Here is a 27,262-nt window from a genome sequence, read left to right as displayed (position 1 = left end):
TTCCTCCCCAGGCCCAACCCCCATTTCCCTCCCAGGAACCACTGGGAGGCTCCAGGGTAGGCGCAACAGACGCCGGCTGGGGCCGGGAGGTTCCAGTGGGCCGATGGGAAGAGGGGCTGCTCCGGGTGCAGTGTGGAGGACGCCCGGGGACCCCAGGGACCCCGCAGGAGGTTCCCTATATGGAGGGCATGAGGCCTGGGAGCGGTGCCAGGTGACAGAAGAAAGGACAGGGCCTGCATACTCCACCTCCCAGTGGGAGTAAGGGAATGGGGTTTCCGCACAGCCGGACCGCACGTTCTCAGCCCCAAGAGAGCTCTGGGTCTGCGTGAGGACTGGCCTAGGAGAGGGCGTGGCAGACGGGCTGGGGCTTCCGGGAACCCACTGAGCGGCTTCCTGGTGAGAAGGGGTTGCAAGACCTCCAGCTCTGATGGACACCCAGGCCTTGAAGCATGACCAGAACACCTTCAGGCGCTCAGGGACCCACAGCCCTAACACAGCAGGGTCGTGTGCCTCGTGTGAGCCTCTCACCTCACGGTGAACCACACACGTGCTGCAGCTCCCAGACACGGAAAAGCAAGGAGCACACATGCGCCCGATGGACTTTATAGCAGTTTTTTGGTTTTTGTTGTTTTGCTTTTGCTGGACAGACATGGGAACAGGATGAGTACTGGCAGGGGCACACGAGACTCTGAGACCCACAGGGTAGTGTTTGTGGGCTGGAGTCCACACCCTGAATGGCAGCCCTCCTCCCAGGACAAGTGGCCTTCAAGGGGCAGCTCCTCCAGGTTATGCCCAGCAAGTCACTTGGAGCTGGTTATCAGGCACTGGGAAGGTGTCCAGACCCACGTCTTGGGGGCCGAGCCCAGCTGCAACAGCAGCAACAGGTGGGCCCAGGCAGTCCAGCTGTGACCAGAGTCTTCTTGTGGCTTCTGCCGAACAGCTTGGCCGCACAGGCATCTCCCTCATCACGCAGGTCTCGGAGCCGCATATTCAGCTCCCTAGAGAAGGGGGAGTGTGAGAGCTGAGAGCCCCCAAAGTCTAAGATCTTAAGGAGGGAGCAACCCAAAGTGGGAAAGTGGGTTCTGGCTCCCCTCAGACCAGAAGAGAGGTGCCTGGCGGGACTCAGGGATGCTGCTGGGAGGGAGAGGAGACATGAGGAGGGACTCCCCCCAGCGGGATGAGGTGGAGGCCAAGACTATTTTGGAGCTTGGAGACCCAAAGCTGCAGAGCCCTCTTCCTGCCACTGCCCTATGCCGACTGCACCTGAGCAGCTCCAGCTGCCGTAGGAGGCTGAGCTTCTCCTTCTGCATGTTCCTGGAGACCGCAACCACATCTCTGTGGGTAGGAGGTGGTGACCCATGCAGGCAGGCTCCTAGAGGTGTCCCAGGGCCCCCCCTAGGACTCCCTCCTTCGACCCCTACCCCTCAGACACTGGGGGCAGCACTGGGGCTTGGGTTGGGGGTAGAAGTGGCCCACACCTGAGCCCCAGCGAGCCGCAACCCCACACTGCCCTGTACCGTTGGGTTTGCTCCTGGCGGCCCCGAGCCTTGCCCTCCAGGCTGCGCAGCTGCTCCTGCACCCCCTCCAGCTGTGCATGCAGTGCCTCGTAAGCCTGCCGCAGCTGGGTGTTCTGGGCCTGCGCCTCCAGCTGCTCTGCAGCCTGGGCCTGCAGCTGCCGTTCCAGCTGGGGAAATGGTGCGGGCTAGTGAAGACCCCCAGGTGCCTCACTTGCCCCTCACCCCCAACATCTCGGGTTGGCCGCACCGAGGTACAAGAGCACTCGCGAGGAAACTGGGACGGCAGGCAGACGGCGGGATGGGGGCGTGACTTGGGGTCTAACTACTTGCCTCCAGCTGCCGCAGGCCGGCGCTCTCCAACTCCTGCTCGCGACTCTGCAGCTCCAGCTCCAGATGGCCCCTTCGCTTCTCCAGGGGGAGGTTCTGGGACGCACCAAGGCACCTAAGCCTCCTCCGACCCCACAGAAGAGGCACACGGAGGGGCCGGACCAGGGCCAGGGCGGGGCATGTAAGGGTGAAGGCTGGTGGGGGCGTCGGGAGTGGCGGAGCAGGGCACCCTGAGCCAGGGCAGCCTGGACCCGCGGTCGGGGAACCCTCGGGCAGGGACCAGTTTGAGGAAGGCGGAGCCAAGGAGGCTAGCGAGGCTGAGAGGGCGCCGCACCTGGCTCTGCCCGCGTTGCCGCGGCTCCCGGAGCTGCTGCTCCAGCTCCTCGTAGAGGCCGCGCACTTCCCTCTCGTGCTCGCTTTCCCGCCTTGGGAGACCAGGATGAGACAGCCGTGAGAACCTACCAGCCCCGCCTTCACCCTCGGCTGGGGCTCCGCCCCGTCGGCCCCGCTCTCACCTCCGCAGCGCCTGCTCTAGGCTGTCACGCTCCCTGGCTGCCTCTTCCAGGCAGGCCGATGCACGCATCAGAACTTCTTCGAAAGAACCCAGCAGCTCGGGTCGCTCACGCTGCAACCGGGCCCAGAGTGCCCTCACAGCCTGCTGCCTGGACGGGCGAGCGGAGACTGAGGCCCGGACTGGTGGGGGAGGGCAGGGGTACTCCCCTCTGCCTATGGGGAGACCCCGCAACCCAGTACAAGCCAGGCGCCTTTGACCCGCGCAGTGCATTCCTCTGGTGTGGGTGCTCTCATCCTGCCCGGGTTCTGTGGGTGTGTGCAGCTTGGGGGACCGAAGCATCGGTGGACCTGGACATCCCAGCGTGTGGATAGCCACGTGCCCAGCACCTCCCCTCCCCGCAGCTGTGGCTGCGTCCTCCTGAAATGCAAATGCTGTGGGAAATCACGCCCAGTCTTCACAGCTGACAGACTGGCTGGGCCTGGTCCGGCCCAAAGACTGCCTGGGAACAGACAGGTGGTCAGAGTGGACAGAGCATGCAGACTGAGAGAGCAGAAGCAGGAACCCAGAGCAAGGCCAGCACCCACTCACTCTCCCAAGACCCGGGCCACTCCCAGCTGTTCCAGGGCAATGCAGACTCTTTCCTGCTCCTCCTGCTCCTCCTCCTCCAAAGAACCCTTGGTGCCCTGTACATCTGACCAGCCAGATTCAAAGGTTTCCTCAGCATTCCGGGGGGGTTGCATGCCCTGAGCCAAGTCCACCCCCACAAATTTCCCTGCAGACATGGGAGGGAGAGATTACTGATTACCGGGGCTGTGGGTTACCACCCTGGCCCTCCCCTGCTCACCCCTGCCCCCAACACATATCCTGCCCTCTCTCAGGGCCCAGTTTCCTGTTTTTCTTCCTTATTCTGGTCCTGTTGGCCTGGGAATGGGACGTGACAGCCAGGCTCCCAGCCCCACCTGGTTTGGCAGGACAGAAAGGGGTTGTGAGCAGAAAGTTCAGTGGCATACACTACTCATCCTCTGGGGGCACCTGTTTATAGATACAGTGAGTGCCCTGGAGGTGAGTGTAAGAAAGAGGCAGCCCAGAGTCCCACACGAGCCAGACCAGGACCTCTGGGTGCTGGGGGAGGGTAAGGCCCAGCTCACCCAAGCCCAAGCAAAACTCGCGGGCAGTGAGGAAACCAGTGTGGGCCTGATCCAGACTTTCAAACACAGCCTCCAGCTGCTCAGGTGTGAGGAGCAGGTCATTCTGCAGGCCCTGGCCAAGAAAGGACAGGTGAGTGACCAGGGCAGCCCTGGGCTCAGGCCTCTTGTAACTGGCGCTCACCTGCAGGTCCTGCCGGGTGATGAAGCCTTTGGCCTCCTTGTCACATAACAAGAACAACTCCTGGGCCTGCTGCAGCACTTCAGCCTGCTGACCAGGGGCGGCCCCCTCTTCCTCCTCCTCCTGGGACTCCCCAGCCCCTGGCTTCCCAGGGCTAGCCATGAGGACAGAATCTTGCCTCTATTGGGTGCTGTAAAACCAAGAGTCAGAAGAGATGTGGGGAGCACAGGGTGGGGGCACAGACACACTGAGGGTTCAGCCAGAGAGTGAGCTCAGGGCACCAGGTGGGAAGGCTGGTGTTTGTAAGGGTTGTGCCAAGCCTGGGGTGCCACTGGGGCTGGGTGATGCAAACTTGGGGACTGGGGGGCTGCACAGGACCCGGGTATTCAAGAGCTGGAACACAAGAACGGCTGTGTCCAGAAGGGAGCTAGTGCAGGAGGAAAGAGGGTCATTCTCAGGGGCTAGCTGTAGGAGATCTTGTGAGGAGGCAAATGGACTCCTGACAGCTGGAGGGGAAGAGGGCCAGTGGAGGAGGAACCCACTACTCCTGGAGTTGGAGGGCTGGGCCAACCCTGGCTAAATCCTTAGCCCTAGACCTGGGCCTGTGATGCCCTGGCCTCCCGACAGTTGGCAGGCCAGGTAACACTTCCCTCCCCGCCCACTGGTCCCTCCTAGGGACGACTAGTCCCCGTGGGGCACAATGGCAAGGTCCCAGCCTTGGGCACCTGTGCCTCCACGGTCCTTGACAGGAACAACCCCCTCCTACAGCACTAGCACTTTCCCCCTCCCCCTGACTTGCCCCTCCAAGTTCCAGAACCTCTTGGGCCTCCCTGCCACCTCCCAGAGAGCTCCGCCCCCTAACCAGAGCCACCTGTCGTTCCCACACCCTTCCAACCCCGGATTTCTCAAAGCTACACCCCAGCCGGAGACACCCGCCCGGACCTGGGACTCCGGCTGCGGGGAAGGCTCTCCTCAGTCCATGCCCGTCACCCTTCCCCAAAACCTGTGCCAAAGTTCCTGGGAAGAGGGGCGATCTCCAAAGACAGCGGTCGGAGGAAGCGTCAGGCGAGGGGAGGGGACAGGTGGGATCCCGGTCATGCCCCCCACGCGGCGCCAATGCCTCACCCGGGCCGGGTCGCCACCCCGCCGGCGGCTCCCGGGCTCCACCAACCCGAGGTCCATCCCGCCGGAAGCGGTGCTGTGGCCGGGGCCCCAGGGAGCCAGGAGGTAGGGCCAGCGGGTGGGGCCGGAGAGCCGCCTGCACTCCCCGCACCCCTGCGCGCCGACCGGGACCCGTCCAGGCGCCGCGCGCGGGGAGGGCCACGGGCGTTCCCGGACTGGGACGCGCATGGGCCGGCGCCCCCAAGGCGAGCGGGAATCGACCCAGGACGGAGCCGCGAGGCGCCGCGGTGGGACCCGGGTCGCGGGACCCGCGAGCGCCTACCTGTGAGCCGCGCCGCCGCACCTGCACCGCGCGGGCCGCTCCTCCCGGAAACGCGCTGCGCGCCCCGCCCCTGCTGGGACCCCGACGCGCGCCGGGGCGCCGGCCGAGCGGCCTTGCCGCCTCGAAGGGCTGAGACCGGAGACCCCGGCTGGGCCGGCCAGGCGGAGCCGCTGCCGGCTGCTGTCGCCGTGTCCCCGCCTCTCCCGCTGCCCTGGCGGCCTGAGCGGCTGTCCAGGCAGAACTACGGGGCGCAACGATGTCCCACTGGGACTCTTCGGGAGCAGGTCAAGGCTGCTGGGGTGCAGACACCAGCCCTTTCGAAGATCCAGGCTTAAGGCGCCAAAAAAGTGTGTAGGAAAAAGCCGGGAAGTGTACCGAATTCTTTCAGAGGCTATTTCTAGTGTCGAAGACCTGACTTTCTTCTCTATACCGTCCCAACTTGGGTTTTCCAAATTTTAAAACAAAGAACATCTAATACTAGAAAATGGCATTTAACTAAGTACTAACCATTCTGTTAGGGGACTACTGAATGTGGGGCAGAAAGGTCATCCCCAGCACTCCTTTTGGGGCCCTGTCCTGACTAGAGTTCCCCCGGGGGAGTGCTGAACACAGCCCTCCTGCCTGGAAGAAATCCTATGCACTTCCTAAGGACGGTCCCCCGCAGCCCCAGCCCAGCCCCTGCACCCACCTGGAGGGCTGGCCTGACTGCCACGCAATGCTGGGGGCCCTGAGGCCTCTGCTTCTCAAGTGGAACCACAACAGGCTGGGCCTATAGGACACTACCTGGAGACAAGAGGGGGGTGGCCCCTGGCACACAGACCCGGACCTGCCTGGCCGGCTCACCCAGTCCTGCTGCCCCAGGTCCCACCACCGTTATTGTTGGCAGGGGGCTGCCACCACAACTGCCCCACGCCTACTGGGAGGGGCAGGGGTGTTGAACCTGGCAGAATTAGGCTCACATAGTCACCCAAGCAGGTCTCCACTCCAACACCCCTCCTCAGGGGCTCCTGTGCCCTGAACTGCTCCCTCTGGGCAAGGATCATTTCAGGAAACTCCTTCGAGAACAAGGCCACTTTCAGGACCTCACCCTGCCTCGGTATTCCAGACCCCTCCTAGGTACTGCCAGGAGACAGGGTACCAGAGGGACAGAGAGAAAAGGGGACGTACACCTGGCCAGCAAAGCTTATGATGCTTGGGGGCCAGATGCTCGAGGTGGAGCAGGGCCCAACATCACCAGATCCTCAGCCCTCAGCTCCAGAAGCTTCACCCTCCCCGACAGCCCTGCTGTCACCCTGTGGAGCTGAAGTGTGGGAGACTCCTTTTGTAAACATTTCAGTTTGCTTTTCCCCCGTGCTGGAGATGGAATCCAGGCCTTGGTGCACGCCTGGTGCATGCTAGGCAAGTGCTCTGCCACGACGCTGTCCGACTCCATACCATTTTAATTTAGCAAGGATCTTGGACCCAGATATGTCTGTTGGCCCTTGGAAAGCTGTGCCCAAGGGTCAGCCAGGAGGTCTCAGGACAAAGTGGGGGGCAGAGCTGTGACCATAAGAGGGCCCCAGCCCAGCTGGCATGCCCCACATGCCAGGTCCAAGAGTATGAGCTGGGGGCCAGACTCATACTCTGGTATGTGAGACACTGGTCAACTAGGCAGAAGCAGGCTCTGTCCACCATGCCCTCAAGCAAAAGTGGGCAGGGGAGTTACATAGAAGTGAAGAAAGCAGATGCTGAGCTCTGGCATTTATTACTTCTGCTTTGGCAAAAATAAATAATTCTTCACACATATTCATGAGCAAAACATGGGAAATGGGTGGGAGGAGCAGTTGTGGAGTTCCCAGAAGTCCTGCACTCAGAAGGGGCGGGGGAAGAAGGGGGATTAAGGCACAGTGGAGGGGCCTCTGCAGGCCAAGGGAAAGGGTACTCTGCACCTCTCCCAACTCAGTGCAGTGAGTGAGTGGTTGGTGGAGGGGGGTTCACAGCAAAGCCCCCTCTGCAGTCGTGAGGGGTTCTTGTTCCACAGTAGACAACCCAGAGAGGCAGGGGATGGGATCTCCGCCAGTTCGGGAACCCCGAGCCCCACCAGCTGGGGAAGGCTGGGCACTCAGCAAGGGGGCAGGCCTGGTGGGTGTTGTGGGGGGACGGGGTCTGAGGGGGTGGGGCCAGCCGGGGTGCGCATGCGCAAGGCATCAGGTGGGAAGGACACGTTGGTGCAGAAGAGACCCAGCAGCAGCTGACGTTGGCACTCCTCCCACTTGGCCAGTGCATCCCCAAGTGAGAGGTTGTTGCGCACCCAGCTGGGCAGTGCCTCACTGTAGGTGGCGCAGGACAGAGGCACAGAAGGCAGCGACCGGACACGGCGCAGCTCCACCTGCTCCGAGAGCCTGCAATGAAGGCACCAAAGGCAGGTAGGCCTTAGTGGGGGTCCCTCAACCCAAAGCATGGGCCTGAACACGTGAGGGTAGCTCACCTGGAGGGCAGGTGGCTGCCCAACTTCCTCTTGGCACGCATCACCAGGTACTGGCAGATGCTGCCTGTCTGCTCCTTCATCCATCGGATATCCTCTGGAACATCAGGCAGCCACTCCAGCAAGCTGGACGGTGCAGGGAGGCATGGTTTCAGCATCTGTGTCCAGGCCCTCCCCAGCTTCCCCAGCCTAACCATCCCTCACGGGCAATCCCAGACTTCTGTCCCCAGCTCCCCTCCCTCAGCCCTGGTTCCCTGTCAGCACCGGATGGTGAAGGACACAGCACTCTCCAGTGGCAGTGTGTAAGGCACCATCATGGCTGTGGCCAGACGCACGGGCAGCATGTTGGACAATGTGGTCATCAGGTCCCTGGGCTCCACACAGGCTTCCAGCAGGGCTGTGCAGGGGAGGAGGGCAGCCAATCAGGGAAGCAGATCCAGCCCAGTGTGCTCTGTGCCAGGCTTCCAGACTGCTGGCCCCTCCTCCTTCCTTCTCTCCCAGTGAATACCCTGGTTGAGACGGGCAGGCAGGTGGTCTAGGATGTGATCTTCCCTGGGCGGCTGCAAGTGGTCCTCTGCTCCAGTCTTCTCTGTGACCCCAGTGGCCTCCTCTGTGTCTTCCTCCTCTGGGTCACAGGGGTGGGTGGGAGGCAGTGCCAGCAAGGGGTTGGGCCGGTTCAGGAGGCCTGGAGCAGGGGTTGGGGGCCATGGAAAAGTGACCAGCACAGTCATGGCCACTGCTGGCCTGCAGCAGGCAGCAGAGCTGGCTCCACCCACCCCGCAGCTGCCCACGCACCATTCCGCCGCAGGAAGCGCAGGCCATCCCTGTAGCCCTGTTTGCACATCTCTCGCAGCACCTGTGGCAGGGGTATGGGTAAGCTGAACAGTGGAGCCACATGTGCCCTGTTCTGTCCTCTAGGTAGAGCTATCCCTGTGTCCCCGCAAAGGCCACCTCCATTCTAACCCCAGCCACCACCAGCCTATCTCAGACCCAGCACAAGATCCAGGCTGGACAGAGGCTGGACAGGCTGCCTCTCCTGGAGAAAGTGCAGGCACAGCCCCACAGAGCAGGCTCACCATGGGCTCTGGAGGGAAGAGGGCCTTGGAGAGGCGGTAGAGGTTACGCAGGTTGAACTGGATGCTGGTGTTGGTGACCCGGAGCTCGTGGATATTGGTGGAGCTGTCCTGGGGGCAGATATCGCTCTCACCCGAGAAGGGGGATACTGTGATGGTGTTCTTCAGCTCATAGAGTGGCAGGTTGTCGGAAATGCCACCGTCCACATAGCGCTTCATGATGACACAGACACATGGTCACAGTGAGGGCCTTTCAGGGGTGCTGACTGCCCACCCAGTGACTGTTTCTCTTGGGCCTTTTGCACTGGGCACTGGCCACGGGCTGGCTTGGGCAATGAGTAAATGGCCAGAGAGTGAGGGGCGGCCAGAGGAAGCATGTGCCCCCAGGGCTGGTCAGCCTTTTAAGTAACAGGGAAATGAGGCAACAGGCAGAGGAAGAGTGAGGGGCGGGCCCCACAGGCCTTCTTCCTCTACCCCTTCATCCCAACCCAGACAGCACTGGGCTCTCAGCCCCAGACGCACCCACCCAGTGGGCATACTCACCACCCCTTGGAGGGAGGGTGGGATGAGGCCACAGTACACCGGGATGAACGTGCTGCAGACGTTGGCCTGCAGGGCAGAACAGGAGGGAATGAGCAGGGGCCCTGGGTCCATGTTGCTCCCCCAACAAGGTCCCAGCAGGACCCACCTGGATGAGCTCCTCCTTGGAGTTGAAGTGGCTTATAATGACGTTCTCTCCATCTGAGACACGGGTCAGGGAGATGCCCAGGCGCCCACTGGCACGCTCATGGCTATCAGCGGGCAGAGTCTTCAGCAGACAACCACGGATGGTCTTCACCAGGTTGAAGGAGGGGTGCAGGGGACCCAGGAACCTCTTCCGGGCCTCCTTAGACACCTCAATGATGTTGGCACCTGCCTCACCTGAGGCAGCAGGGCCAAGGTCAGGGTCAGCACTCCTCCAGAGCAACACCCCCACGGCTCCACGGTCAGGGTGCCCCAGCACACACTTCCACAACATCACCAGTGACCCCAGAGGATCCTGGGTGCCCAGCACATGGCCTGGCCCAAGGCTGAGGCTTTTCTTTTTGGTACCAGGAACTGAACCCAGGGGCATTAAACCACTGAGCCACATCCCCAGCCCCTTTTTGTATTTTTTTACAGACAGGGTCTCGCTAAGTTGATTAGGGCCTCCCTAGGTTGCTGAGGCTGGCTTTGAACTTGTGATCCTCCTGCCTCAGTCTCCTGAGTCACTGGGATTACAGGGATGCACCACAGTGCCCAGAATAGTTAAGACTTTTTTAAAAAAATGTCGTTTTTCACAGTACTGGGGGTTAAACAAGCCGTGCACATGCTAAGCAAATGCTCTGCGACTGAGCTACGTCCCCAGCCCTTTTAGTTTTTATTTTGAGATAGGGTCTCACTGAGTTGCCAAGGCTGGCCTGAACTTACAATCCTCCTGCCTCAACCTCCCAAGTTACTAGCCACTGTGTTTGTCCACAGCTAGGACTTCTACTACCTGTTCCTGGTAAAGGCAGGCAGGGCAACACCCCAGAGATAGTGGACAGCAGGAGGTGACCAGCTGGCACTGGGACCTGCCCTCTACCCAGCATTTCCCAACTGCTCGTCCCCATGAGTCACTGGCCTGGACTGGCCTGGCATGGCAGGCAACCAGGAGAAGGCAGAGGCTCAGCTCTGACGGGCCTTAGCCTTCACCTACTTGGCCAGATTCAGAGGGGAGCCAGACCCACAGCTCAGCCCAGCAGGGGTCACAGGCTTCAGGGCACTTAGCTGAAAGCAGTGAGCCCATCTGGGAGGACAATATGTGTTCCACTGTGGCCACAAGCAAGCACCCCAACACTTTCCTTGTCAGCTGACCCAAGAAAATGCCAGAGCAGCCAGGGGGAGAAGCTAAGAACTAGGTCTCCTCCAGGACCCTGTTGTGGGCAGGACTGGGACTTGTGTGCTAGGGGCTCTCAACAGGTACCTGCCAAACTATGTGTGTGTGGGGGGCTCTAGCTGCCCAAGACCATTTGTGAGGCTTGTTGGCAGTGGGGCAGAGGAGGGTCTGTGGGAGTGGTGTCAAGTAGGGAACAGGCCTGAAGCCAGCAAGCTGATGTCCCAAAGGGAGAGGACACAAGTCCATGGACACAAATCCCCAGGTCTCTCTTACACTTTCCTCCTGGGGCAAAGGTCACAGGGAGGGAGCAGGGGAGATCCTAGATCAGCTCCTCCTGGGCAGGGCGTCCCTGTCACCTTAGCTGCCCTAGTGGGTTGGGGGCTGGGCAGCAGTTCCCAGGATTCCTGAGAACGCTGTGTGCCGTAAACACCACTCCCACGGGGCAGCGGAAGTAAGTGAGAGAGGCCCAACCGGGCACATACAGACCCTTGCACTCCTGACCAAGGGCTCCAGAGTCCGGAAGCACTCCCACCTGTGAGGTGGGCAAAACGTCAGGCCACAGCTGAGAAGCCGGGCTAGCAGGGCTCTGCGGGCCAGGAGAGGGCAGTGGTTGCTGACCAGGCCCAACCCTGACCCGGACTGGTCTCTTCCTCCAGGGGCTCTCAGAAGAGACCAGGCCACAGTCCTAGAAGCCTCTCGGAGGCCACCTTCATACTAGGTACTCTCTTGTCCAAAGCAGCCTGGAACCGCGAAGATCCAGGACACGGTGACCGCTGGCACCCGGTAACGAGGGAGACTTTGGCCCCTCCTCCGACCCTCACGTCCCGCCCACGACGACTTTCTTTCCAATGGACGGCTCTGCTGCACCTGCCCGCCCCTAACCTTCGCGCTCAGGAGGCGGGCCCGAGGCGCACTGCAGCGCTGCCGGGTGCGCGCCAGGCCCCACCCCAGTCCCTGGGCACCCTCGTAACAAAACAAACCAAGCCTTGCCCCGCGGCCAGCGGCCCGCACTGGGCCCTTGGCCGTATCCCAGGGCGCGGGCAGAAACCGCTGTCCACCGCACCACCGCACGGCCACCTGGCCAGCTTCCCTGCGCGGGTGGGGGTGGGGCGCACTGCGCACACACTGCATCCCGCCCAGACCCCTCCTCCGGCTCGCCCGACCCCGCGCGGTCCCCCGCAGCCCGCTACCCAGCCCCGCGCGGCCCCGCTCACCCAGGCAGGCCCCGGTGACCAGCGCCGTGGCCGTGAGCGCCCCGGCCGAAGCGCCATAGATGTGCGTGGCGTTAGCCACCAGGAAGGGCGCGTGCTCACGGAGGCAGGAGGCCACGCCGATGTGGTAGACGCCGAGGAAGCCGCAGCCCGCGAAGGAGATGTTCCACTTGGTCTCCTTGGGGAACATCGCGGCTCCGGACCCGCGGGCGGCCGGTCCCGCTGTCGCTCTAGCTCCGGGTCTCCGCCGGCGGAGGCGGAGACGCTGCGCAGAGACGCGGCGGAGGCGGCGTTTTAGTGCGGCCGGGGGCGGGGCCGGAGCTCACGGCCCAATCGGAGCGCGCGGGGAACGGCCGCGCCCCGAGGCCCCGCCCCCGGCGGGGCCGCGACACCTGCGCCCCAAGTCGCCCGCGGGCCCCGCCTCCAGCCCCCGGCCCGCAGCTCGGCCGGGCCCACGGCGGCCTGGGCGCGCGGGGCGGTCCAGCCCAGGCCCGGTGCGGGGCTCGCGAGCCTCGTCCGGATCTGGGTACCCGGGAGAGGAGGGCCTGGTTTCTGGGCGGCCGCCGCCACCCTCCGGGACACAGTGGAGCTGGGCAGGTTCGCACCCACGCGGCCGCCGGCACCGGAAAATCCCGGCCGAGGCCGCGGGCCCTGGACCCGCCGACCCGCCCACCGGCTGACCCGTAAACATCCGAGGCGGGACGCGAGCCGCACGAACACGGCCGCCACGCACCTCGGCCTCGTCCGGTCCCCGCCGCCCTTCTACCCTGTCACTCACCTGGGTCGGTACCTGGGTCGGACCCTGACTCGGCGAGCGGCGGCGGGGTCCACAGGGGTCTAACTGGAGGCCGCCCCGCCCTCGCTAATTAGCGCAGGAGGCGGAGCACCTCGGGTGACGTCACCCTCCCGCCCCCAAGCGCCTTTCTACTTGGGGCTGCGAGGCCGCGGGCGGCTTAGACCCGGATCAGCCCGCACCTCGCCTCACCTCTAGACCAGGGGCTGGTCCCCAGGGGAGCTCAGCTCTGGGCACAGCTGGAGCCAGAGCTGCGGAGGGTGGGGCCTGGGGCCCTCTGGGATCGTGCTGTCCGCTCCTCAGCCCCTGTGCTCGCCGCCATCCCGTACTCAACAGCCAACCTAGGAACAGGGCAGAGCGGTGGGGTCAACTCCGCTCGCCTCACTGCGAGGCTCTCAGGGCGGCGATGAGGGCTTCCTAGGAAGGGGCCGCTGAGCGTTGTAGGGTAAATAAGCAGTTAACCAGGTCGTGGCGCAGGGAGGTCCAGGCGGCAGACAGCGCAGGCAAAGGCCCGACGTGGGAATTAAAGGGAGCAGGAACTTTTTGACCAGTAACTGAATTTGACTTAAAATGATCCCTCCTCAGTCGGCATGGGACATTCTCCAAATGCTTTGAATATCTGTACAGTGCAGCAAACCCTCTGACCAGGGGAAGGAAGCTGGGTGGGGATGGCGAGAGGGTATGGCCTGATGGTCATGACCTGGCAGGAGACCCCAGTGCCCGGATTCCCTTGGGTGATCCTGCGGGGGCAGCAAGGCTCCAGAGATGAGGTGTGAAGAGCTCCCCAGGCCGGCGAGGGGGAAGCAGGGACAAAGCCTTTCCCACAGCCTGCTCCAAGGCCTGTCCTTGGCGGGGGTGGGGGTGGGGTGCCGCCCAGTTCAGGGAGACCTCTGCTCCCATTTCCACAGAGGATCAGGCTGTTTGGGACATTTCTCTCCAGACCTCTGGGAGGCTTAGAAGCCAGGAACAGGCAGGCCCTTCCTGGAATTCTGGCATGGGCTGTGGCCCAGCCGTCAGCCTGAACTCCACGGATGGCCTGATGAGAGCCCTGGGGGCAGTGTCAGCCCCTCTCCTGGTGCCCTCTGGGTGAAGAGCCCTTCTCTTCAAGGTTCAGGCAGGAACCGAACTGCACCCTGAACCACAGGCCCACTTAGGGCCCTCTAACTCAGCCCCCCACGCCTATCCCTTGCAGTTACACTGCTCACAGGCCTGGTGCAGGGGACCTGCGTGGCCTGCCTTTCCCTTCCCCATCACCTGTCTGTCGTGCCTCTCCTGGCTTCACTCCAACCCTAGCCCTTGCTCCTGAGAGTTTTGCAGTACTGGTATTTGGACTAGGGAGCACCAAAAGTATCCCACCTCTTTTTAAAATTTCGAGACAGCGTTCAAGTTCCCAGGGCTGGCCTGGAACTTGTGACCCTCCCGCTTCGATCCCTAGGATTACAAGTGTACTGCTATAGTGCCCAGCAATAAGTAAATACATGTTTGTTTGTTGGGGTCTTTGTACTGTGAATTTACCCCAGGGTTGCTTTACCACTGAGCCACATCCCCAGCCGTTTTTACTGTGTCAGGATCTTGCTAAATTGATTAGGGCCTCCCTAAATTGCTAAGGCTAGCCTCTAACTTGCAATCCTCCTGCCTTCACCTCCAGAGTCCTTGGGATTACAGGGATGCACCACCATGCCCAGCAAGAGATGTTTTAGAAACAATTAGGCCTGGAGGTGTAGTTCAGTGCTAGAGTGGTTACCTAGCATGCACAGCAGTTGGGTTTGGTCCGTACCATCATTAAAACAATAGTTTAAACTGGGTGCCATGGTACTACCTGATACCAGCAACTCAGGAGGCTGAAGCTGGATAGCAGTTTGTCATCAGCTTGAACAAACTGTGGAAGGTTCTGGGTTTAACCCTCAATACTGAACACACACAAAAGTTCCTCCCTGTTCTCAGGACCTCCTGTGGCTCTGGTCTCCCCTACACCCCATTCTGGGGCTTTCCCTCCAGGACAGGGTTCCCAGCCCTTTTGGGCTGCTTTCTTTTTATTTCTCAGAACAAAGCAGGTACTTTCACACTGCCACATCCGGGGCTCCAAGATGGCCTGGCATATGGTGGGTGTGACATGTCAGTGCATGCCCTACTATGCCTGGAGAAGGGGCAGCACATCTCCTGAGGCCTATGGATGGTGAGCAAAGGCTCAAAGCCCAGGAGACTACACAGGGGCTGGGAGTGGGAGGGACTAAGGCAGGGCTCCTACCACATGGCAGGGAAAACAGACCCCAAGGAGTTAAGCAGCTGCACACTGTACAGGGGAGCAGTGGCCTGTAAAACCCAGGTGCTACGAGCTCTGGCTTTGACCTGTCACCCAGCATCTTACAGCAGAGCACCAGATACAAGCCCTACACTATTTCAATTTCCTTCTCTGGTATTCACATTTCTGAAGAAATTTTCCTGGGTGTTACCTGAAAGCAGCAAGGATCTCCCTCACTGACCCAGAGTGGACCCACTTCTTCAGCCCTCACTCCACAGACACCTCCCTTCCCAGCCCCACCTGTCCCACGCTCTTGACACTGCTCATAGGCCACTCAAGATACATAAAAAGACTTTATTTGCAAGGGAACAGGAATTTAATCAAACAGCCCAAATCCCATATCATCATCAGACTCCTCAGACTCTTCTTTCTTCTCATCTTTCTTCTCCTCTGCTATGAAAAGAAGGGACACCATGGTGAGCGTGCCTGCATGACCACATTGCCAAGGAGACCCCATCAAGTCTGAACCTTAGCCCCCTGCCCACCCTCCAGGCCTCCACTTACCTGCAGCAGGGGCAGAACCAGCAGCAGGAGCTGCAGAGCCAGGAGCGGCAGAAACAGCCACAGCCCCTCCAGCAGGCACACTGGCAAGTTTGCCAATACCTACAAAAAAGCAGAGATAAGGTTGGTGATTCCCCAGGAATGAAGTGAGCTGGGGAAGCTCATTTCACCAGACATAGTTGAGTATGCTCCATCACAGTGCCAGTGCCACAGGCTTCCCTGTTCTCTAGGACTTGAGGTTGCAGCCCTGCCCAAAAACTCCATGACATTCGTGGTCAACAACTCTGCTCCCACTACCCTGACCCACTGAGAGAGGTTTTCTACCCAAGAACTTGATTTCTTGTACTTGGCTTGGACGTAAGTTGGACAAACATGTTTACAGCTGTTCTGGGAGCCTACTGTCAAGTGTTTTGATCTTGGCCCCAGTAGTGAACTCAAGGACCAGACTGCTGAGCTGGCTTTGCTTGTCACATGCACAGGACAGAACACTGCTACAACAGCTCAGCTTCCAAACAAGCCCCATCAACTGCAGTCTGATGTCACCAAAAAACCATCTCCCCAGGAAAGGGGGACAGAACCCTCTGGACTTCAGTTCCTCCCCCAACCCCTTAGAGGAAGCAGGAGCAGTGTACAAGAGCACCAAAGATTCAGAGGAATCCTGGGGAAAAGGGCTCAAAAGTGGGGAAGCCAGGCCCCAGCACAAGTCTGACAAGTTCAGTGTGAGTACAGGGCAAACCCTGCCATTCACTCCTCACTGTCCAGAAGTACCACTGGCATGAGCCCATGAAGGTCTTGCTCACCCACTCAGGTCAGGCTTCTAGAGTGCTCTAGTCCACAAGCGAAACCTGGCAGGCCACAGGCTGACCAGCAGGAATTAGGATGGACGTGAAAATGAAAACCCTGGGCTGGGGTTGTGGCTCAGTGATAAAAAGCTTGCCTGGCCTGTGTGAGGCCCTGGGTTTGATGCGTGGCACCACATAAATAAATATTAAAGAGAAAAGGAAAGCCCTTCATATAAACTCACCCTGGGCTATGACGTCTTCAATGTTCTTCCCATGCAACTCGTTGATGACCTAAACAACAACCATAGCCAGCACTCAGTAATCAGAATCAAGCTGCTGCATCCTGGCCTGAGGACAAGAACGGTAGGCACAACAGAAAATAACCTGCACCTTCTAGACCCGCACTGACCAGCTTAGTAGCCATGTGAACTGAAATGCTGTGAGCTGAAACTAAGTGCCAGAATTCGAAAACCTGCGCTGAAAAAAATAACACAATGTCTCACTGCTCAAAACGAAGTACTTATATACGTTCTAAGTAAGTTGGATGAAATAAAATGCTATTAGATTCTCCTTTTTTGTAGACAAATATGATGGTACAGACCCACAATCACAGCAGTTCAGGAAAGCCTATCTCGAGAAAAAGAAAGGGCGGGGGGACCAAAAGAAAACAAAACAAAACAAAAAAAAACCCTGGCTGGGGATGTAGCTCAATAGGTGGGTTCAATCCCCAGCACCAAGAAAAAAAAAAATTTTAATTGCCTTTTTAGACTGGGGATGTGGCTCCACGATACAGCACCTTAAGAGGCAAGAAGCCCTGGGTTCGACCCACTGCACCTACGGGGGAGGAACTAAAAAGGAGGGGACACAAAATCATCTCTTTTAGGCCTTTTGAATTACACAGCTGGATTGCGGTGGACTTCTGAACCACGTTGGCCAGGAACTTCCCTCGCATCGTTTCCTTGACTGTTTCAGGGCCCTCAAAAAGCTAACCCAAAAATAACCATCAGAACTGGCACGAGCCTCCCTCCATTGCTCCAACCGGTCACCTCGCTCGCTCCGACGGTAAGGGCGGGTCGCGTGGGCACTGGGCCCGCAGGGCCGTACCTTGTTGAGCCGGTCGTCGTCCGCCTCGATGCCCACGCTGTCCAGGATCTTCTTGATATCCTTGGCGCTGGGGGAGGAGTTGCCCCCGAGGGCGGCCAGCAGGTAGGAGGCGACGTAGCGCATGCTGCGGCGGGTAGACAGGGCGCGGCGGCTGCGTTACCCCGGCGGCCTCCGGCCTCCACCCGCGCTGCCCGAGGAGGCCGCGCGCGGCCGGGTCCCGAGACTCCCGCCCGACGTGGCCTCGCAGCCCGCGCCCCCGCCCGCCCCGCAGCCCCGGCCCCGGCCCGCGCCCGCGGGCCCACTCACTCGGCGGCGGCGGACTGGCCTCACGCGTGCGACCTCGGCGGCGGCGGGGAGCGAAAGGAAGGCGCCGGCGCGGGGGGCGGGGGTAAACCGCTACCCAGAAGCCTCCGGGCCGCCGGGCGCCCCCGAGTGACGTAACGGGCGCTCGGTTAAGGACGACGGGGGCGAAGACGGCCCGGTCCGCGCTCGGGCAGTCGCCGCGGCAAGGTCAAGAGCGGTTCCAGGGCCGGCTGCTCGTAGGGATGGGCTCGTATTCCCGAAACCCGAGGGGCGGCGGCGGAGCGGCCGGAAGCAGACTGCGCCTCCGTCGGCGCCTACGACTCCCATCGTGCAGCGCGGCCGCCTCGCTCGGGCCGCTCCCCTCGCCGGCGGACTACAAGTCCCGTGGTGCACCGCTGCGGGGAGCGCCGCGCGCTTGGCCGGCACGTGCGCCCGGGGGGAGGCTGCCGCTGCCTGCGCAGGCCGCGCTGTTCCTCGGCGGAGGCCGGTGGCGTCCGTGTCCACCTGGGATCAGAGAGGTGGGCTAGTCACCTCGAGCCTGTGGGTCAGGCGGCCCAGACTGGAGAGCGCGAGCCCACGAGGCGAGGACAGTCATGAGGCCCCGTCACCCACGTCCTCTGGGACTGTTGAGGCCAGAGTGACTGCAGCGTCACGTCAGCACATGCCACTCACTCGCCCCTTTGGGATTCTGCTGCACTGGTGTCCTGAGAGGGGACAGGCTGGGCCCTGTCTCGGCATAACTTAAGCTCTGTGTGAGGACAAGAGAGGCCATCCCAGCGGGTCCCGGGAAAGAGCTGGTCCAGCTGTCTGGGCCGAGGACCCAGCCAAGGATCTGAAGCCAATGCTGGAAGGTGGCGGGGGTACTGGCAGGGCCAGTCTCGCGGGCACTCCAACTACAGTGCAAGCCCTCCTGCGCATAGTGCCTTACTGGCTGGCGAGTGAGCCCATACCTAAGCCCCCAGTATTTACTTACATTTCAGAGAAGGAAGGTTGGACACAGAAGGGTTTTCTTGCTCAAGGTCACATAACCGAGCTAAGGTAGGGAAACCATTTTGTCAATAACGAGCCTTGGCAATTCCAAAGGGAAGCCATTCATGGGGGGGAGGTGGCAGGTTCTGGGTTTTGTTTTTTTTTAATAGTAAAATAATTCATAAGTTACTTTTTTTTAAACCTACTGGGAATCCTGGGAACTGATCCTAGGGCCTTGCACATGCTAAGCAAACACTGTCCAGCTGAGCCACGTGCCCAGCCTACTACCTGAACCTTGTTTATTTTTATTTTATTTATTTTTGGTACTGGGGATTAAACCCAGGGCACATTACTACTGAGGCATATCCCCAGCCCTTTTTTTTGAGACGAGATTTGATAAATTACTAAAGATCTCACTATGTTGCTCAAGATGGCTTCCGACTTGCGATCCTCCTACCTCAGCCTCCCAAGTCACTGGGATAACAGCCATGGGCCGCCTCACCCAGCCATTTTTAAAAAAAAAAATTGTAGATTGACACAATACCTTTATTTATTTATTTTTATGTAGTGCTGAGGATCGAACCCAGTGCCTCACATGTAAGCGCTCTACCACTGAGCCACAACCCCAGCCCCACATTTTAGACGTTTTTAAGTGTACAATTTAGTATCATTACATACATTCACATTGTTGCACAACCATCTCTGAACGTTTTTCATCATCCCGAACTGAAGCTATACCTCCTGACCTCCGCAGCCCCTCACACCCACCATTCTACGGTTTCTGTGATTCGGGGTGCACACAACATGACTGACTAGGAGTGGAAGCTTTGTTCTTTTCCAGACCATCTGCTCTGCTTGACAAGAGTGCCGGTTGAAAGAGGCCAGACCGGTCCTCAGTGGGGGGTCGCGGTTGGTCGGGGAGGCGTGAGACTCCCAGCTACAGGACGGAATCTCATCTCTAGGAGCCTGCTTTTCCTCCCTTGTGATAATCACAGGAGGATTCAAGGAGGCCGAGCGGGCAGCCCTGTGCCTGGGCACCTGACCCAGAGTGATGCCCATAAATTTAGTAGGGTCATCTGAGCAGAGGCCGAGTTAGGTCTCTGTAGGTCTCTTAGGCCTGAAAGAAGGTCCTGGAAGGCTTCCTGGAGAAGGCGGCCCTTGGGTTCCAGTCTAACAGGGGATGGGCGTGGGTCCCCAAAAGTTCCCCCAATAAACCCCGCCCTGACAAGCACCTGGGGCCGGGACGGCACAGCCTGGCACCCGCTTGCGCGGGTCTCTTCGCCCGATGCTGGCCTTTCCGGGGCGCAGACTCTGGCGGCGGAGGCCCACTGCCCAGCCGACCCGGGCAGAGGGGGCGGGGACCCGGGCGGGGGGGCGGAGACCCGGGCAGGGGGGGCGGAGACCCGGGCAGGGGAGGAGGAGACCCGGGCGGGGGAGGCGGAGACCCGGGCAGGGGGGGCGGAGACCCGGGCAGGGGGGGCGGAGACCCGGGCAGGTGGGGCGGGCGGAGACCCGGGCAGGTGGGGCGGGCGGAGACCCGGGCAGGTGGGGCGGGCGGAGACCCGGGCAGGGGAGGCGGGGCGGGCGGGGGAGGCGGAGACCCGGGCGGGGGAGGCGGAGACCCGGGCAGGGGGGGCGGAGACCCGGGCGGGGGAGGCGGAGACCCGGGCAGGGGGGGCGGAGACCCGGGCGGGGGAGGCGGAGACCCGGGCGGGGGAGGCGGAGACCCGGGCAGGGGAGGCAGGGGAGGCGGAGACCCGGGCAGGGGAGGCAGGGGAGGCGGAGACCCGGGCAGAGGGGGCGGGGCCGGCGTCCCTCCCGCCCGGAAGCGCGCCGGCGGGAACCCGGGCGCCGAGCAGCCGCGCCGGCGAAGCGCGCGTCCTGGGACGGGGGTACGGACGGCCGAGGCGCGGAAGTTCGCTGCGCGGAGGGCAGGGCTTCGGTCCCTGATTGCACCCTGCAGTCCCCTCCAGCGGACCGAGGCGGGGACTGGAAGCGGCGGTGGACAGCAGTGAAGTGCAGTCTCCCCAGACTCGTTGGCCCCCTCCCTCACTGCCCCGACGCCCCCACAGCTGATGGGTGTGAAGGTTGGAGGTGGGCTCTCAGGGTGGCGGCAGCCTGTATCCCAGCGACGCGGGAGTCTGAGGCAAAAGAATCGCAAGCTGGAGGCCAGCCTGAGCAACTTAAGAAAATGAGTAAATAAAAGGGCTCAGTGGTAGAACAGCCCTGGGTTCAATCCATGTATCGCAAGTGAACAGGAATGAAGGAAGGTGGACTCTTATCCCCAGAGCAGGGGGACAGACTGGGTGACCTGTCAGGCCTAGGGATCACTTGGCCAGATTTCAGAATTAGGGTGTGATGGCTCACTCCTTTTTCTCCCTCAGTGGGCTCCTCTCTGCAGGGAGGGTCACTCTGTCCAGCTCAAGGGCTCCCCAACCCTAGCCAGAGTCCCTGTTCCCCTGATGGGGAGGTGGAACCCAGCCCCCACTCCTGCCCACTCCTCCCTCTGCCTCTGCAGCCGCCTTGGGCCCTGTCTGAGCAGGCCTGCCTGGCGAGTTGGGACATGTCTGGCCCCCGAGGACCATCCCTGGGTGATGGCTGCAGCGGTAGAGGGGCTGGAGCCCAGAAAAACTGCATCTGCCTCAGAAGATGCTTCAAGACCTGCTGTGGAAACTGTGGGTGCAGGACCTGGGGTGCCTCCTCTCCTGTTTGGGAATCGGCTAAACTTGGACCTGTACCCCGAAGGCTGCCACCAGCTGTTGCACCTGTGTGCCCAGCATGGCCAGCATCTGCTGCAGGTGGAGTTCTTGCGGCTGAGCACCCACGAGGACCCTCAACTGCTGGAGGCCACCCTGGCCCACGTGCCGTGGAACCTGCCACGCCTCCGCTCCTTGGTCCTCAAAGGTGAGCCCCCTTGTTCTTGATCCTGCCCCCTCTCTAGCTCTGCCTGCCTGTGCTTCTTAGTCCACAGAGGCAACCCTGGTCCCAGTTCCAGTTTCAGGTCTCTCATCCTACTGCCCGCAGACCCATCACTTTCCTCCCAGGGTGAGGTGGGCTGGGCCCTGGTCCCCAGCTCCCAGGCACTGAGGTTGCCCGTGGGGTCTCTCCACAGACCCCAGATGTTCCTGGGTAGTTTGGGTCATCCTGTAGTTGATGTCACAGGTCACAGGTGATTTCACCCCTTCTTCCCATCTGCCTCTGGGCTTAGCAGGCAGGTCTGTGCCTTTCAGCAAGCAGTTTTCTCTGGCTAGCAGGGCTGATCTGGGACCTGCTCCCCCCACTTCCAGGAGGACAAAATCGGGGTGCCTTGGGTGCCTGCCTCCAGGGAACCCTGACCACACTGCCCACTGGCCTGAGTGGCCTGGCCTCCCTAGTCCACCTAGACCTGAGCTTCAACAGCCTGGAGACACTGCCAGCCTGTGTCCCGCAGCTGCGCAGCCTGGACGCACTCCTCCTCTCTCACAACCGCCTCTCAGTGCTCCCAGAGACCCTGGGGGCCCTTCATGTCCTCACCTTCCTCACTGTGACACACAACCGCCTGCAAAAGCTGCCCACAGCGCTGGGGGCCCTGTCTGCCCTGCAGCAACTTGATCTCTCTGAGAACCTTCTGGACACCCTACCTCCTGAGATTGGAGGCCTGAGCAGTCTCACTGAACTCAACCTGGCCTCCAACCGGCTACAGAGCCTCCCAACCTCCCTTGGTGAGTAGCAGCAGCACCCATGGCTTGGCTTACTAGCCCGAGGGGGAGCGCCCCTACCCATTTCCACCAGTCTCTGCCACCCCACAGGCTTGGTTGCCTTTGAGCCAAGGCCCAAGGCTGACCTGGGCAGCTTTGTCCACCAAGGGGTGGACTTGTAACAGCTTCCCTGGGGCTATGGCATGAGCATCCTGTTGTGGAGCCCCAGGACCAGAGGTGGCCTTGAGTGGTCTTCTGCCCAACCTGAGTCAGCACCTGCCTGTAGCAGGGCTACGGTCCCTGCGGTTCCTTATTCTACACAGCAATCTCCTGACCTCAGTGCCCACTAGCCTGGCCCATCTCCCATTGCTCACTCGGCTTGACCTGAGGGACAACCGGCTCCGGGACCTGCCTCCTGAGCTCCTAGATGCACCCTTTGTGCGCTTGCAGGGGAACCCCCTGGGTGAGGCCTCACTGGACTGTCTGAGTCCGCCAGGTAGGCTTGGTGCGGGGCCAGCCCGGCAAGGGGAGGACACAGCACACTGCTGTCCTGATGACTCATCTGTCCTTTGCACAGGCACACCCCAAGTTCTGGAAATGCCTAGACTATTCCTGACCTCAGATTTGGACAGGTATTGACTGGGAAAGAAGAGGGCTAGAGGAGATCTGTCCACTCCATCACCCAGGCCATCTGGACACTTTGCCCATGCCTCAGGAGTCCTAGGGCCAGACTCTGACACAGGCCTTGTGTCTGACCACACCCTTCTCCTCACTCAGCTTCCCTGTGACCCCTCAAGGCTGCTCTGTGACCCTGGCCTGTGGCGTCCGCCTGCAGTTCCCAGCGGGGGCCACCGCTGCCCCCATCACCATCCACTATCGACTGTGGATGCCGGAGCCAGGCCTTGTCTCCTTGGGCCCGCATGACTTCCTGCTCAGCAGTGTCCTGGAGCTGTGGCCCATGGGGTGGCTTTTCAACAGGCATGGCCAGGGCAGGGTGGGCGGGTGTGGAGGCCACAGACCTGGCCCTAGTCCTCACACCACCACTGCCTGGCAGGATGTGAGCCTGTGGCTGCTCTTTGTCCCCCCACGGGCCCGCCGTTGCCATGAAGTGGTGGTCAGAACCCGTAGGGACAATAACTGGAGTGACCTGGAGACCCACCTGGAGGAAGAGGCTCCCAAGGTGAGGCTGCCCAGGCCTGCGGTGAGGGAAGGCGGGGAGTGGCATCTCTGCCCTGACTCTTCCCTGACTTGGTCCTCATGTGTCCAGCGGCTCTGGGCTCGCTGCCAGGTGCCCCACTTCTCCTGGTTCCTTGTGGTCTTGCGCCCTGTATCCAATGCCTGCCTGGTGCCTCCGGAGGGGACACTGCTGTGCTCTTCAGGTCATCCTGGGGTCAAGGTCACCTTCCCCCCTGGGGCCACTGAGGAACCTCGTCATGTCTCCATGCAGGTACAGCCAGGGCAGCACCGAGGGTAGTGGGTGGCAGTCTGGCGCCCAGGCAGGTGCTGAGGCAGCTCCCTACACAGGTGGTCCGCATGGCCAGCCGAGAGCTGCAGGCCCTCCTTGGGGATCCAGAGGCCGCAGTGAGCCCCCTGCTGTGCCTCTCACAGAGTGGCCCCCCCAGCTTCCTCCAACCAGTCACAGTGCAACTGCCCCTGCCCCCTGGGGTCACAGGTGAGAGGTCACTGGGCCATAGGGAAGGTGAAGGGGACAGTGCTTGGAATGGTCAGCCAGGGGCCTCAGCCTGCTGCCCTTTCCTGTCCAGGCTTCAGTCTGGACCGCTCCCGCCTGCACCTGCTGTACCGGGCCCCTCCTGCGGCCACCTGGGACGACATCACGGCTCAGGTGGCGCTGGAGCTCACTCATCTGTACGCTCGCTTCCAGGTCACACGTTTCTCCTGGTCAGTGCCCCCAGCTCCCACCTCCCTGCCCCTTCCCTCGTCCGGTCTGTACAGCACAGCTCACCACCGACCCTCCCAGGTACTGGCTCTGGTACACCACCAAGACCTGTGTGGGGGGCCTGGCGCGGAAGGCCTGGGAGCGGCTGCGACTGCACCAAGTCAACCTCATTGCCCTGCAGAGGCGTCGGGACCCCGAGCAGGTCCTGCTGCAGTGCCTGCCGCACAACAAGGTGGGGACGGCAGGAGGCAGCAGGGAGACCAAAGGCCTGGGGAGCCACCGAGCTCTAAGCCGCTGGGGGCCCTGCAGGTGGATGCCACGCTACGGCGGCTGCTGGAGCGCTACCGAGGGCCCGAGCCCTCCGACACCCTGGAGATGTTCGAGGGCGAGAAGTTCTTTGCTGCCTTCGAGCGGGGCATCAGTGTGGATGCGGGTAGTCTCCCTGCCCAGGAGGGCCTGGGGTCTGCCCTCCTCCCTGCCCTGCTGAGCCTGTCTTGTGTCCCCAGACCGCCCAGACTGTGTGGAGGGCCGGGTCTGCTTTGTCTTCTACTCCCACCTGAAGAACGTGAAGGAGGTCTACATCACCACGGCCCTGGACCGGGAGGCTCAGGCCGTGCGAGGCCAGGTGGGCCGACAGGGCAGGGGACCCGGGTCACCTGGGCAGAAGCCAGAGCTCTGCATCTCATCTGATTTCTACTCAGGTGTCCTTCTATCGGGGCTCAGTGCCTGTGGAGGTACCCCAGGAGGCTGAGGCTGCCCGGCAGAGGAAGGGTGCAGATGCCCTCTGGATGGCCACTCTGCCCATCAAGCTGCCGGTGCGGCTGGGGGCAGTGGGAGTGGGGGAGGGGCATAGTCTTGGGGGTATCCAGGGGTGTGAGGGTGGGGTCGGGCTCACTGCATTGCCCCTCCTGACAGAGACTTCAGGGGCTCAAGGGTCTTGGGAAGGGGGCCAGCTTCTCCCTGGCACCGCTGAATCTGGGCAACGCTGAGGACCGGCTTTCTGACTCAGAGCAACCTATTGAGTGTGGCTGGGCGCCTGGGTCCAGACTGGCCGGCCGTGGCCTTGCACTTGGGCATGCCCCTACCGAGAGCTGCCAGCGCATCCGGCATGAGTTCCGGTGAGCCTCCCACTGAAGCCCATGCAGCCTCAGGGCCAGGCCCTGACTACCCAGTGGTTCCTGCTTATTTCTGGCAGAAGTTTCAAGGAGGCCAGGACAAGTTCCAGGCGAGAAAGGGAGGGTCTGGCTATAACTGGCTCACAGAGCAGGGAACCTTTTGTGAGGGTCTTGACCTCCTTGGTCACTATCCCCCTTCTCCAAGGGATGACCTGGATGGGCAGATCCGCCACATGCTCTTCTCCTGGCAGAGCGCCAGGCTGGGCATCCAGGGGCTGTGGAGCTCCTGGTGCAAGCCCTGGAGCAGAGTGACCGGCAGGATGTGGCTGAAGAAGTGCGGGCCATCTTGGAACTCGGCCGCCACAAGTACCAGGACAGCATCCGCCGCACGGGCCTGGCTGCTGAGGACGCTGCTCAGCCAGGCCCTGCAGCCTCTCAGTCCACAGAGCCTGCCCAGGCCTAGGCCCACAGACTGAACTGGCTCTGGACGTTGGCCTGGCCACTAGCAGAACTTGGTCTTCAAGTCTCCCCTGTCTGGGGGCAACCGACCTGTACCGTGTCACCCACTGTCTCAGAGCCTGGTTTGACTCTCAGGTGGAGAGGCAGCTGGAGGGGAGGCATGGCCAGGCTATCTGAGGCCAGGCCTCTCCTGGGAGGGGGTTCTGTATGCCCAGTCACCTTCCATGGCCTTTGCCTTGCCCCTCCCTCAGACCATGCCCGTTGCCTCCTGTGGGTCCTGATCTTCCCAGGCGTGGAGAGGAGCTGACTCTACAAAGTAACGATTCTATCAGAGATGGATACAAAGTTACCTGTGTGGTTTTGTGGTGGCGCTTCCACCAAGCTCGCCAGCCGTGGCTAGCTCAGTCCCTGCTGAGCATCTACTGTCCAAACTAGGGACCCCCGCAGGACGCTCTCATGCACCGTGCTCTCTGCCACCTACTCAGACTTAAAGGGGCCTGAGACCTCGAGACCGAGGAAAGGCTCTGGGGACACGCAGAAGCTGCGCTTTGCCGCCCTACTGGCAGGCAAGGGTGGTCTTGGGCTAGGGCTGGGCCTGGCTGGGCGCAGTGGCCGCAGCGGCCGGGAGGGGGAGCCGAAGCCCGGGAGCCGGCTCAGGACTGGGGGCGGAGCGCGCGGCGAGAGCGGACGCGCCTCCCCGCCTAGGTGCAGGCCCGGCGCGCGGCTCGGCGGGGAGGCGAGGCGGCGGAGTGCGGTGAGTGCCCGAGGGCAGCTCTTGCGGTCGCCCACCTGAGCGCAGCCGCGTTGTGGGGACAGGGGGCGTCGTGGTGACAGGGTGAGGTGACAGCTGCCCGGACCAGGCGGCCCCCGCCGGGGCTGGCCCGGCGGATGCTCGGATCCACTGTCGCCGGGGTGTGGGAGGCCGTGCTCGGCCCCGGCTGTTCCGGGCGCGCTCCCTGCGCACACGTGTCCCGCGGGGCGAGAGCCCGAGCTGGAGCCCAGGAAGGAGACGCCAGGCCGTGGGGGGCGCACACAGGAGACCGCATCGAGCCTGCGTGGCGCACACATGGGCGGAATCCCGGTGGTCGGGGCCAGCGGAGCCCCAGCTGCGAGCAGGGCCTGAGCGCGCCTGGATCCCGGCGGGCAGCCTCCCGCCCGGGCCGCCTTTGTCCTGGGTTGGAATACTTAGCAATTGGAGACCCACTCAGGGCTCCCCCGGCCTGCAGGACAGAAAGGTCCTCTGCAGGAGGAAGGACCTGGGGAGGCTGACCCGTTCGAACCCTGAACCTTGGCCCCTCAGCCCTTCTTGGGGGTAGGAGGAGCTGGGCAGCTTCTTCGCGGAGGGCTCAGCCGTGGGTCTGGGAGGAAGCGTGGTTCTGCCGCGGTGGGGCGGCTTTTGTACGCTCCCCTGTCAGGCTGCCTGCAGCGTCAGTTTACCTGACTCAAAAGCTGGGACAGCCATACTTGGCTCTGGTGCCTCAGCGCTGGCTGGCTGGTTTCTATGGCAACAGGGAAGGTGCTGGGGGTGGGCCCTTGACTGACAGCTGCCTCAAGCAGTGAGGAACCACGAAGAGAAGACAGAAAGCG

At 61.7% G+C, this 27,262-nt stretch overlaps 4 protein-coding genes and 1 non-coding gene across 12 annotated transcripts; 1 reads left to right on the top strand and 4 right to left on the bottom strand.

Moving 5' to 3' along the window:
- Positions 1–72: 72 nt before the first annotated feature.
- On the bottom strand, positions 73–5,904 carry Cracr2b (calcium release activated channel regulator 2B). 7 transcript variants are annotated; one of them, XM_047518362.1, is made up of 10 exons: positions 5,817–5,904; positions 3,688–3,874; positions 3,507–3,618; positions 2,947–3,130; positions 2,360–2,506; positions 2,179–2,269; positions 1,848–1,940; positions 1,518–1,684; positions 1,264–1,335; positions 73–998 (listed from the first exon to the last, which is right to left on the bottom strand). In XM_047518362.1, the coding sequence occupies exons 2-10, from the start codon at positions 3,844–3,846 to the stop codon at positions 818–820; spliced, it is 1,206 nt and encodes a 401-aa protein (XP_047374318.1). In that variant the 5' UTR covers positions 3,847–3,874; positions 5,817–5,904; the 3' UTR covers positions 73–817. The 7 variants fall into 7 exon arrangements, with proteins under 7 accessions (XP_047374318.1, XP_047374316.1, XP_047374317.1 ...); XM_047518360.1 differs by lacking the exon at positions 5,817–5,904 and adding an exon at positions 5,129–5,762; XM_047518361.1 differs by lacking the exon at positions 5,817–5,904 and adding an exon at positions 4,810–4,946.
- A 951-nt stretch (positions 5,905–6,855) lies between these two features.
- Pnpla2 (patatin like phospholipase domain containing 2) lies at positions 6,856–12,664 on the bottom strand. The gene is made up of 10 exons (XM_047519471.1): positions 12,552–12,664; positions 11,777–12,038; positions 9,354–9,586; positions 9,209–9,274; positions 8,669–8,878; positions 8,388–8,448; positions 8,101–8,277; positions 7,857–7,989; positions 7,596–7,718; positions 6,856–7,509 (listed from the first exon to the last, which is right to left on the bottom strand). The coding sequence occupies exons 2-10, from the start codon at positions 11,961–11,963 to the stop codon at positions 7,230–7,232; spliced, it is 1,470 nt and encodes a 489-aa protein (XP_047375427.1). The 5' UTR covers positions 11,964–12,038; positions 12,552–12,664; the 3' UTR covers positions 6,856–7,229.
- Positions 12,665–15,142: 2,478 nt separating this feature from the next.
- Rplp2 (ribosomal protein lateral stalk subunit P2) lies at positions 15,143–17,723 on the bottom strand. 2 transcript variants are annotated; one of them, XM_047517672.1, is made up of 5 exons: positions 17,562–17,723; positions 17,256–17,379; positions 16,394–16,442; positions 15,373–15,471; positions 15,143–15,261 (listed from the first exon to the last, which is right to left on the bottom strand). In XM_047517672.1, exons 2-5 carry the CDS (start codon positions 17,376–17,378, stop codon positions 15,185–15,187), a joined length of 348 nt encoding a protein of 115 aa, XP_047373628.1. In that variant the 5' UTR covers position 17,379; positions 17,562–17,723; the 3' UTR covers positions 15,143–15,184. The 2 variants fall into 2 exon arrangements, with proteins under 2 accessions (XP_047373628.1, XP_047373629.1); XM_047517673.1 differs by having other exon boundaries at positions 15,143–15,258.
- LOC124960832 (small nucleolar RNA SNORA52) lies at positions 16,122–16,256 on the bottom strand. Its single transcript, XR_007104155.1, has one exon. It is a non-coding gene; the product is annotated as a small nucleolar RNA SNORA52 (small nucleolar RNA).
- A 2,632-nt stretch (positions 17,724–20,355) lies between the features above and the next one.
- Positions 20,356–26,007, top strand: Pidd1 (p53-induced death domain protein 1). Its single transcript, XM_047517152.1, is given in 19 exon segments — positions 20,356–20,722; positions 21,046–21,431; positions 21,815–22,228; positions 22,491–22,700; positions 22,782–22,836; positions 22,982–23,158; positions 23,234–23,384; positions 23,472–23,651; positions 23,729–23,876; positions 23,968–24,103; positions 24,183–24,333; positions 24,411–24,534; positions 24,608–24,726; positions 24,803–24,916; positions 25,017–25,091; positions 25,093–25,185; positions 25,188–25,219; positions 25,422–25,462; positions 25,465–26,007. Coding segments are annotated over 18 exon segments (2,745 nt in total). The 5' UTR covers positions 20,356–20,722; positions 21,046–21,121; the 3' UTR covers positions 25,680–26,007.
- Positions 26,008–27,262: the final 1,255 nt, after the last annotated feature.

Source organism: Sciurus carolinensis, chromosome 11, assembly GCF_902686445.1.
Source record: "Sciurus carolinensis chromosome 11, mSciCar1.2, whole genome shotgun sequence".
NCBI classification, from domain to species: domain Eukaryota; kingdom Metazoa; phylum Chordata; class Mammalia; order Rodentia; family Sciuridae; genus Sciurus; species Sciurus carolinensis.
This window is presented reverse-complemented; position numbering and strand designations above follow the sequence as displayed.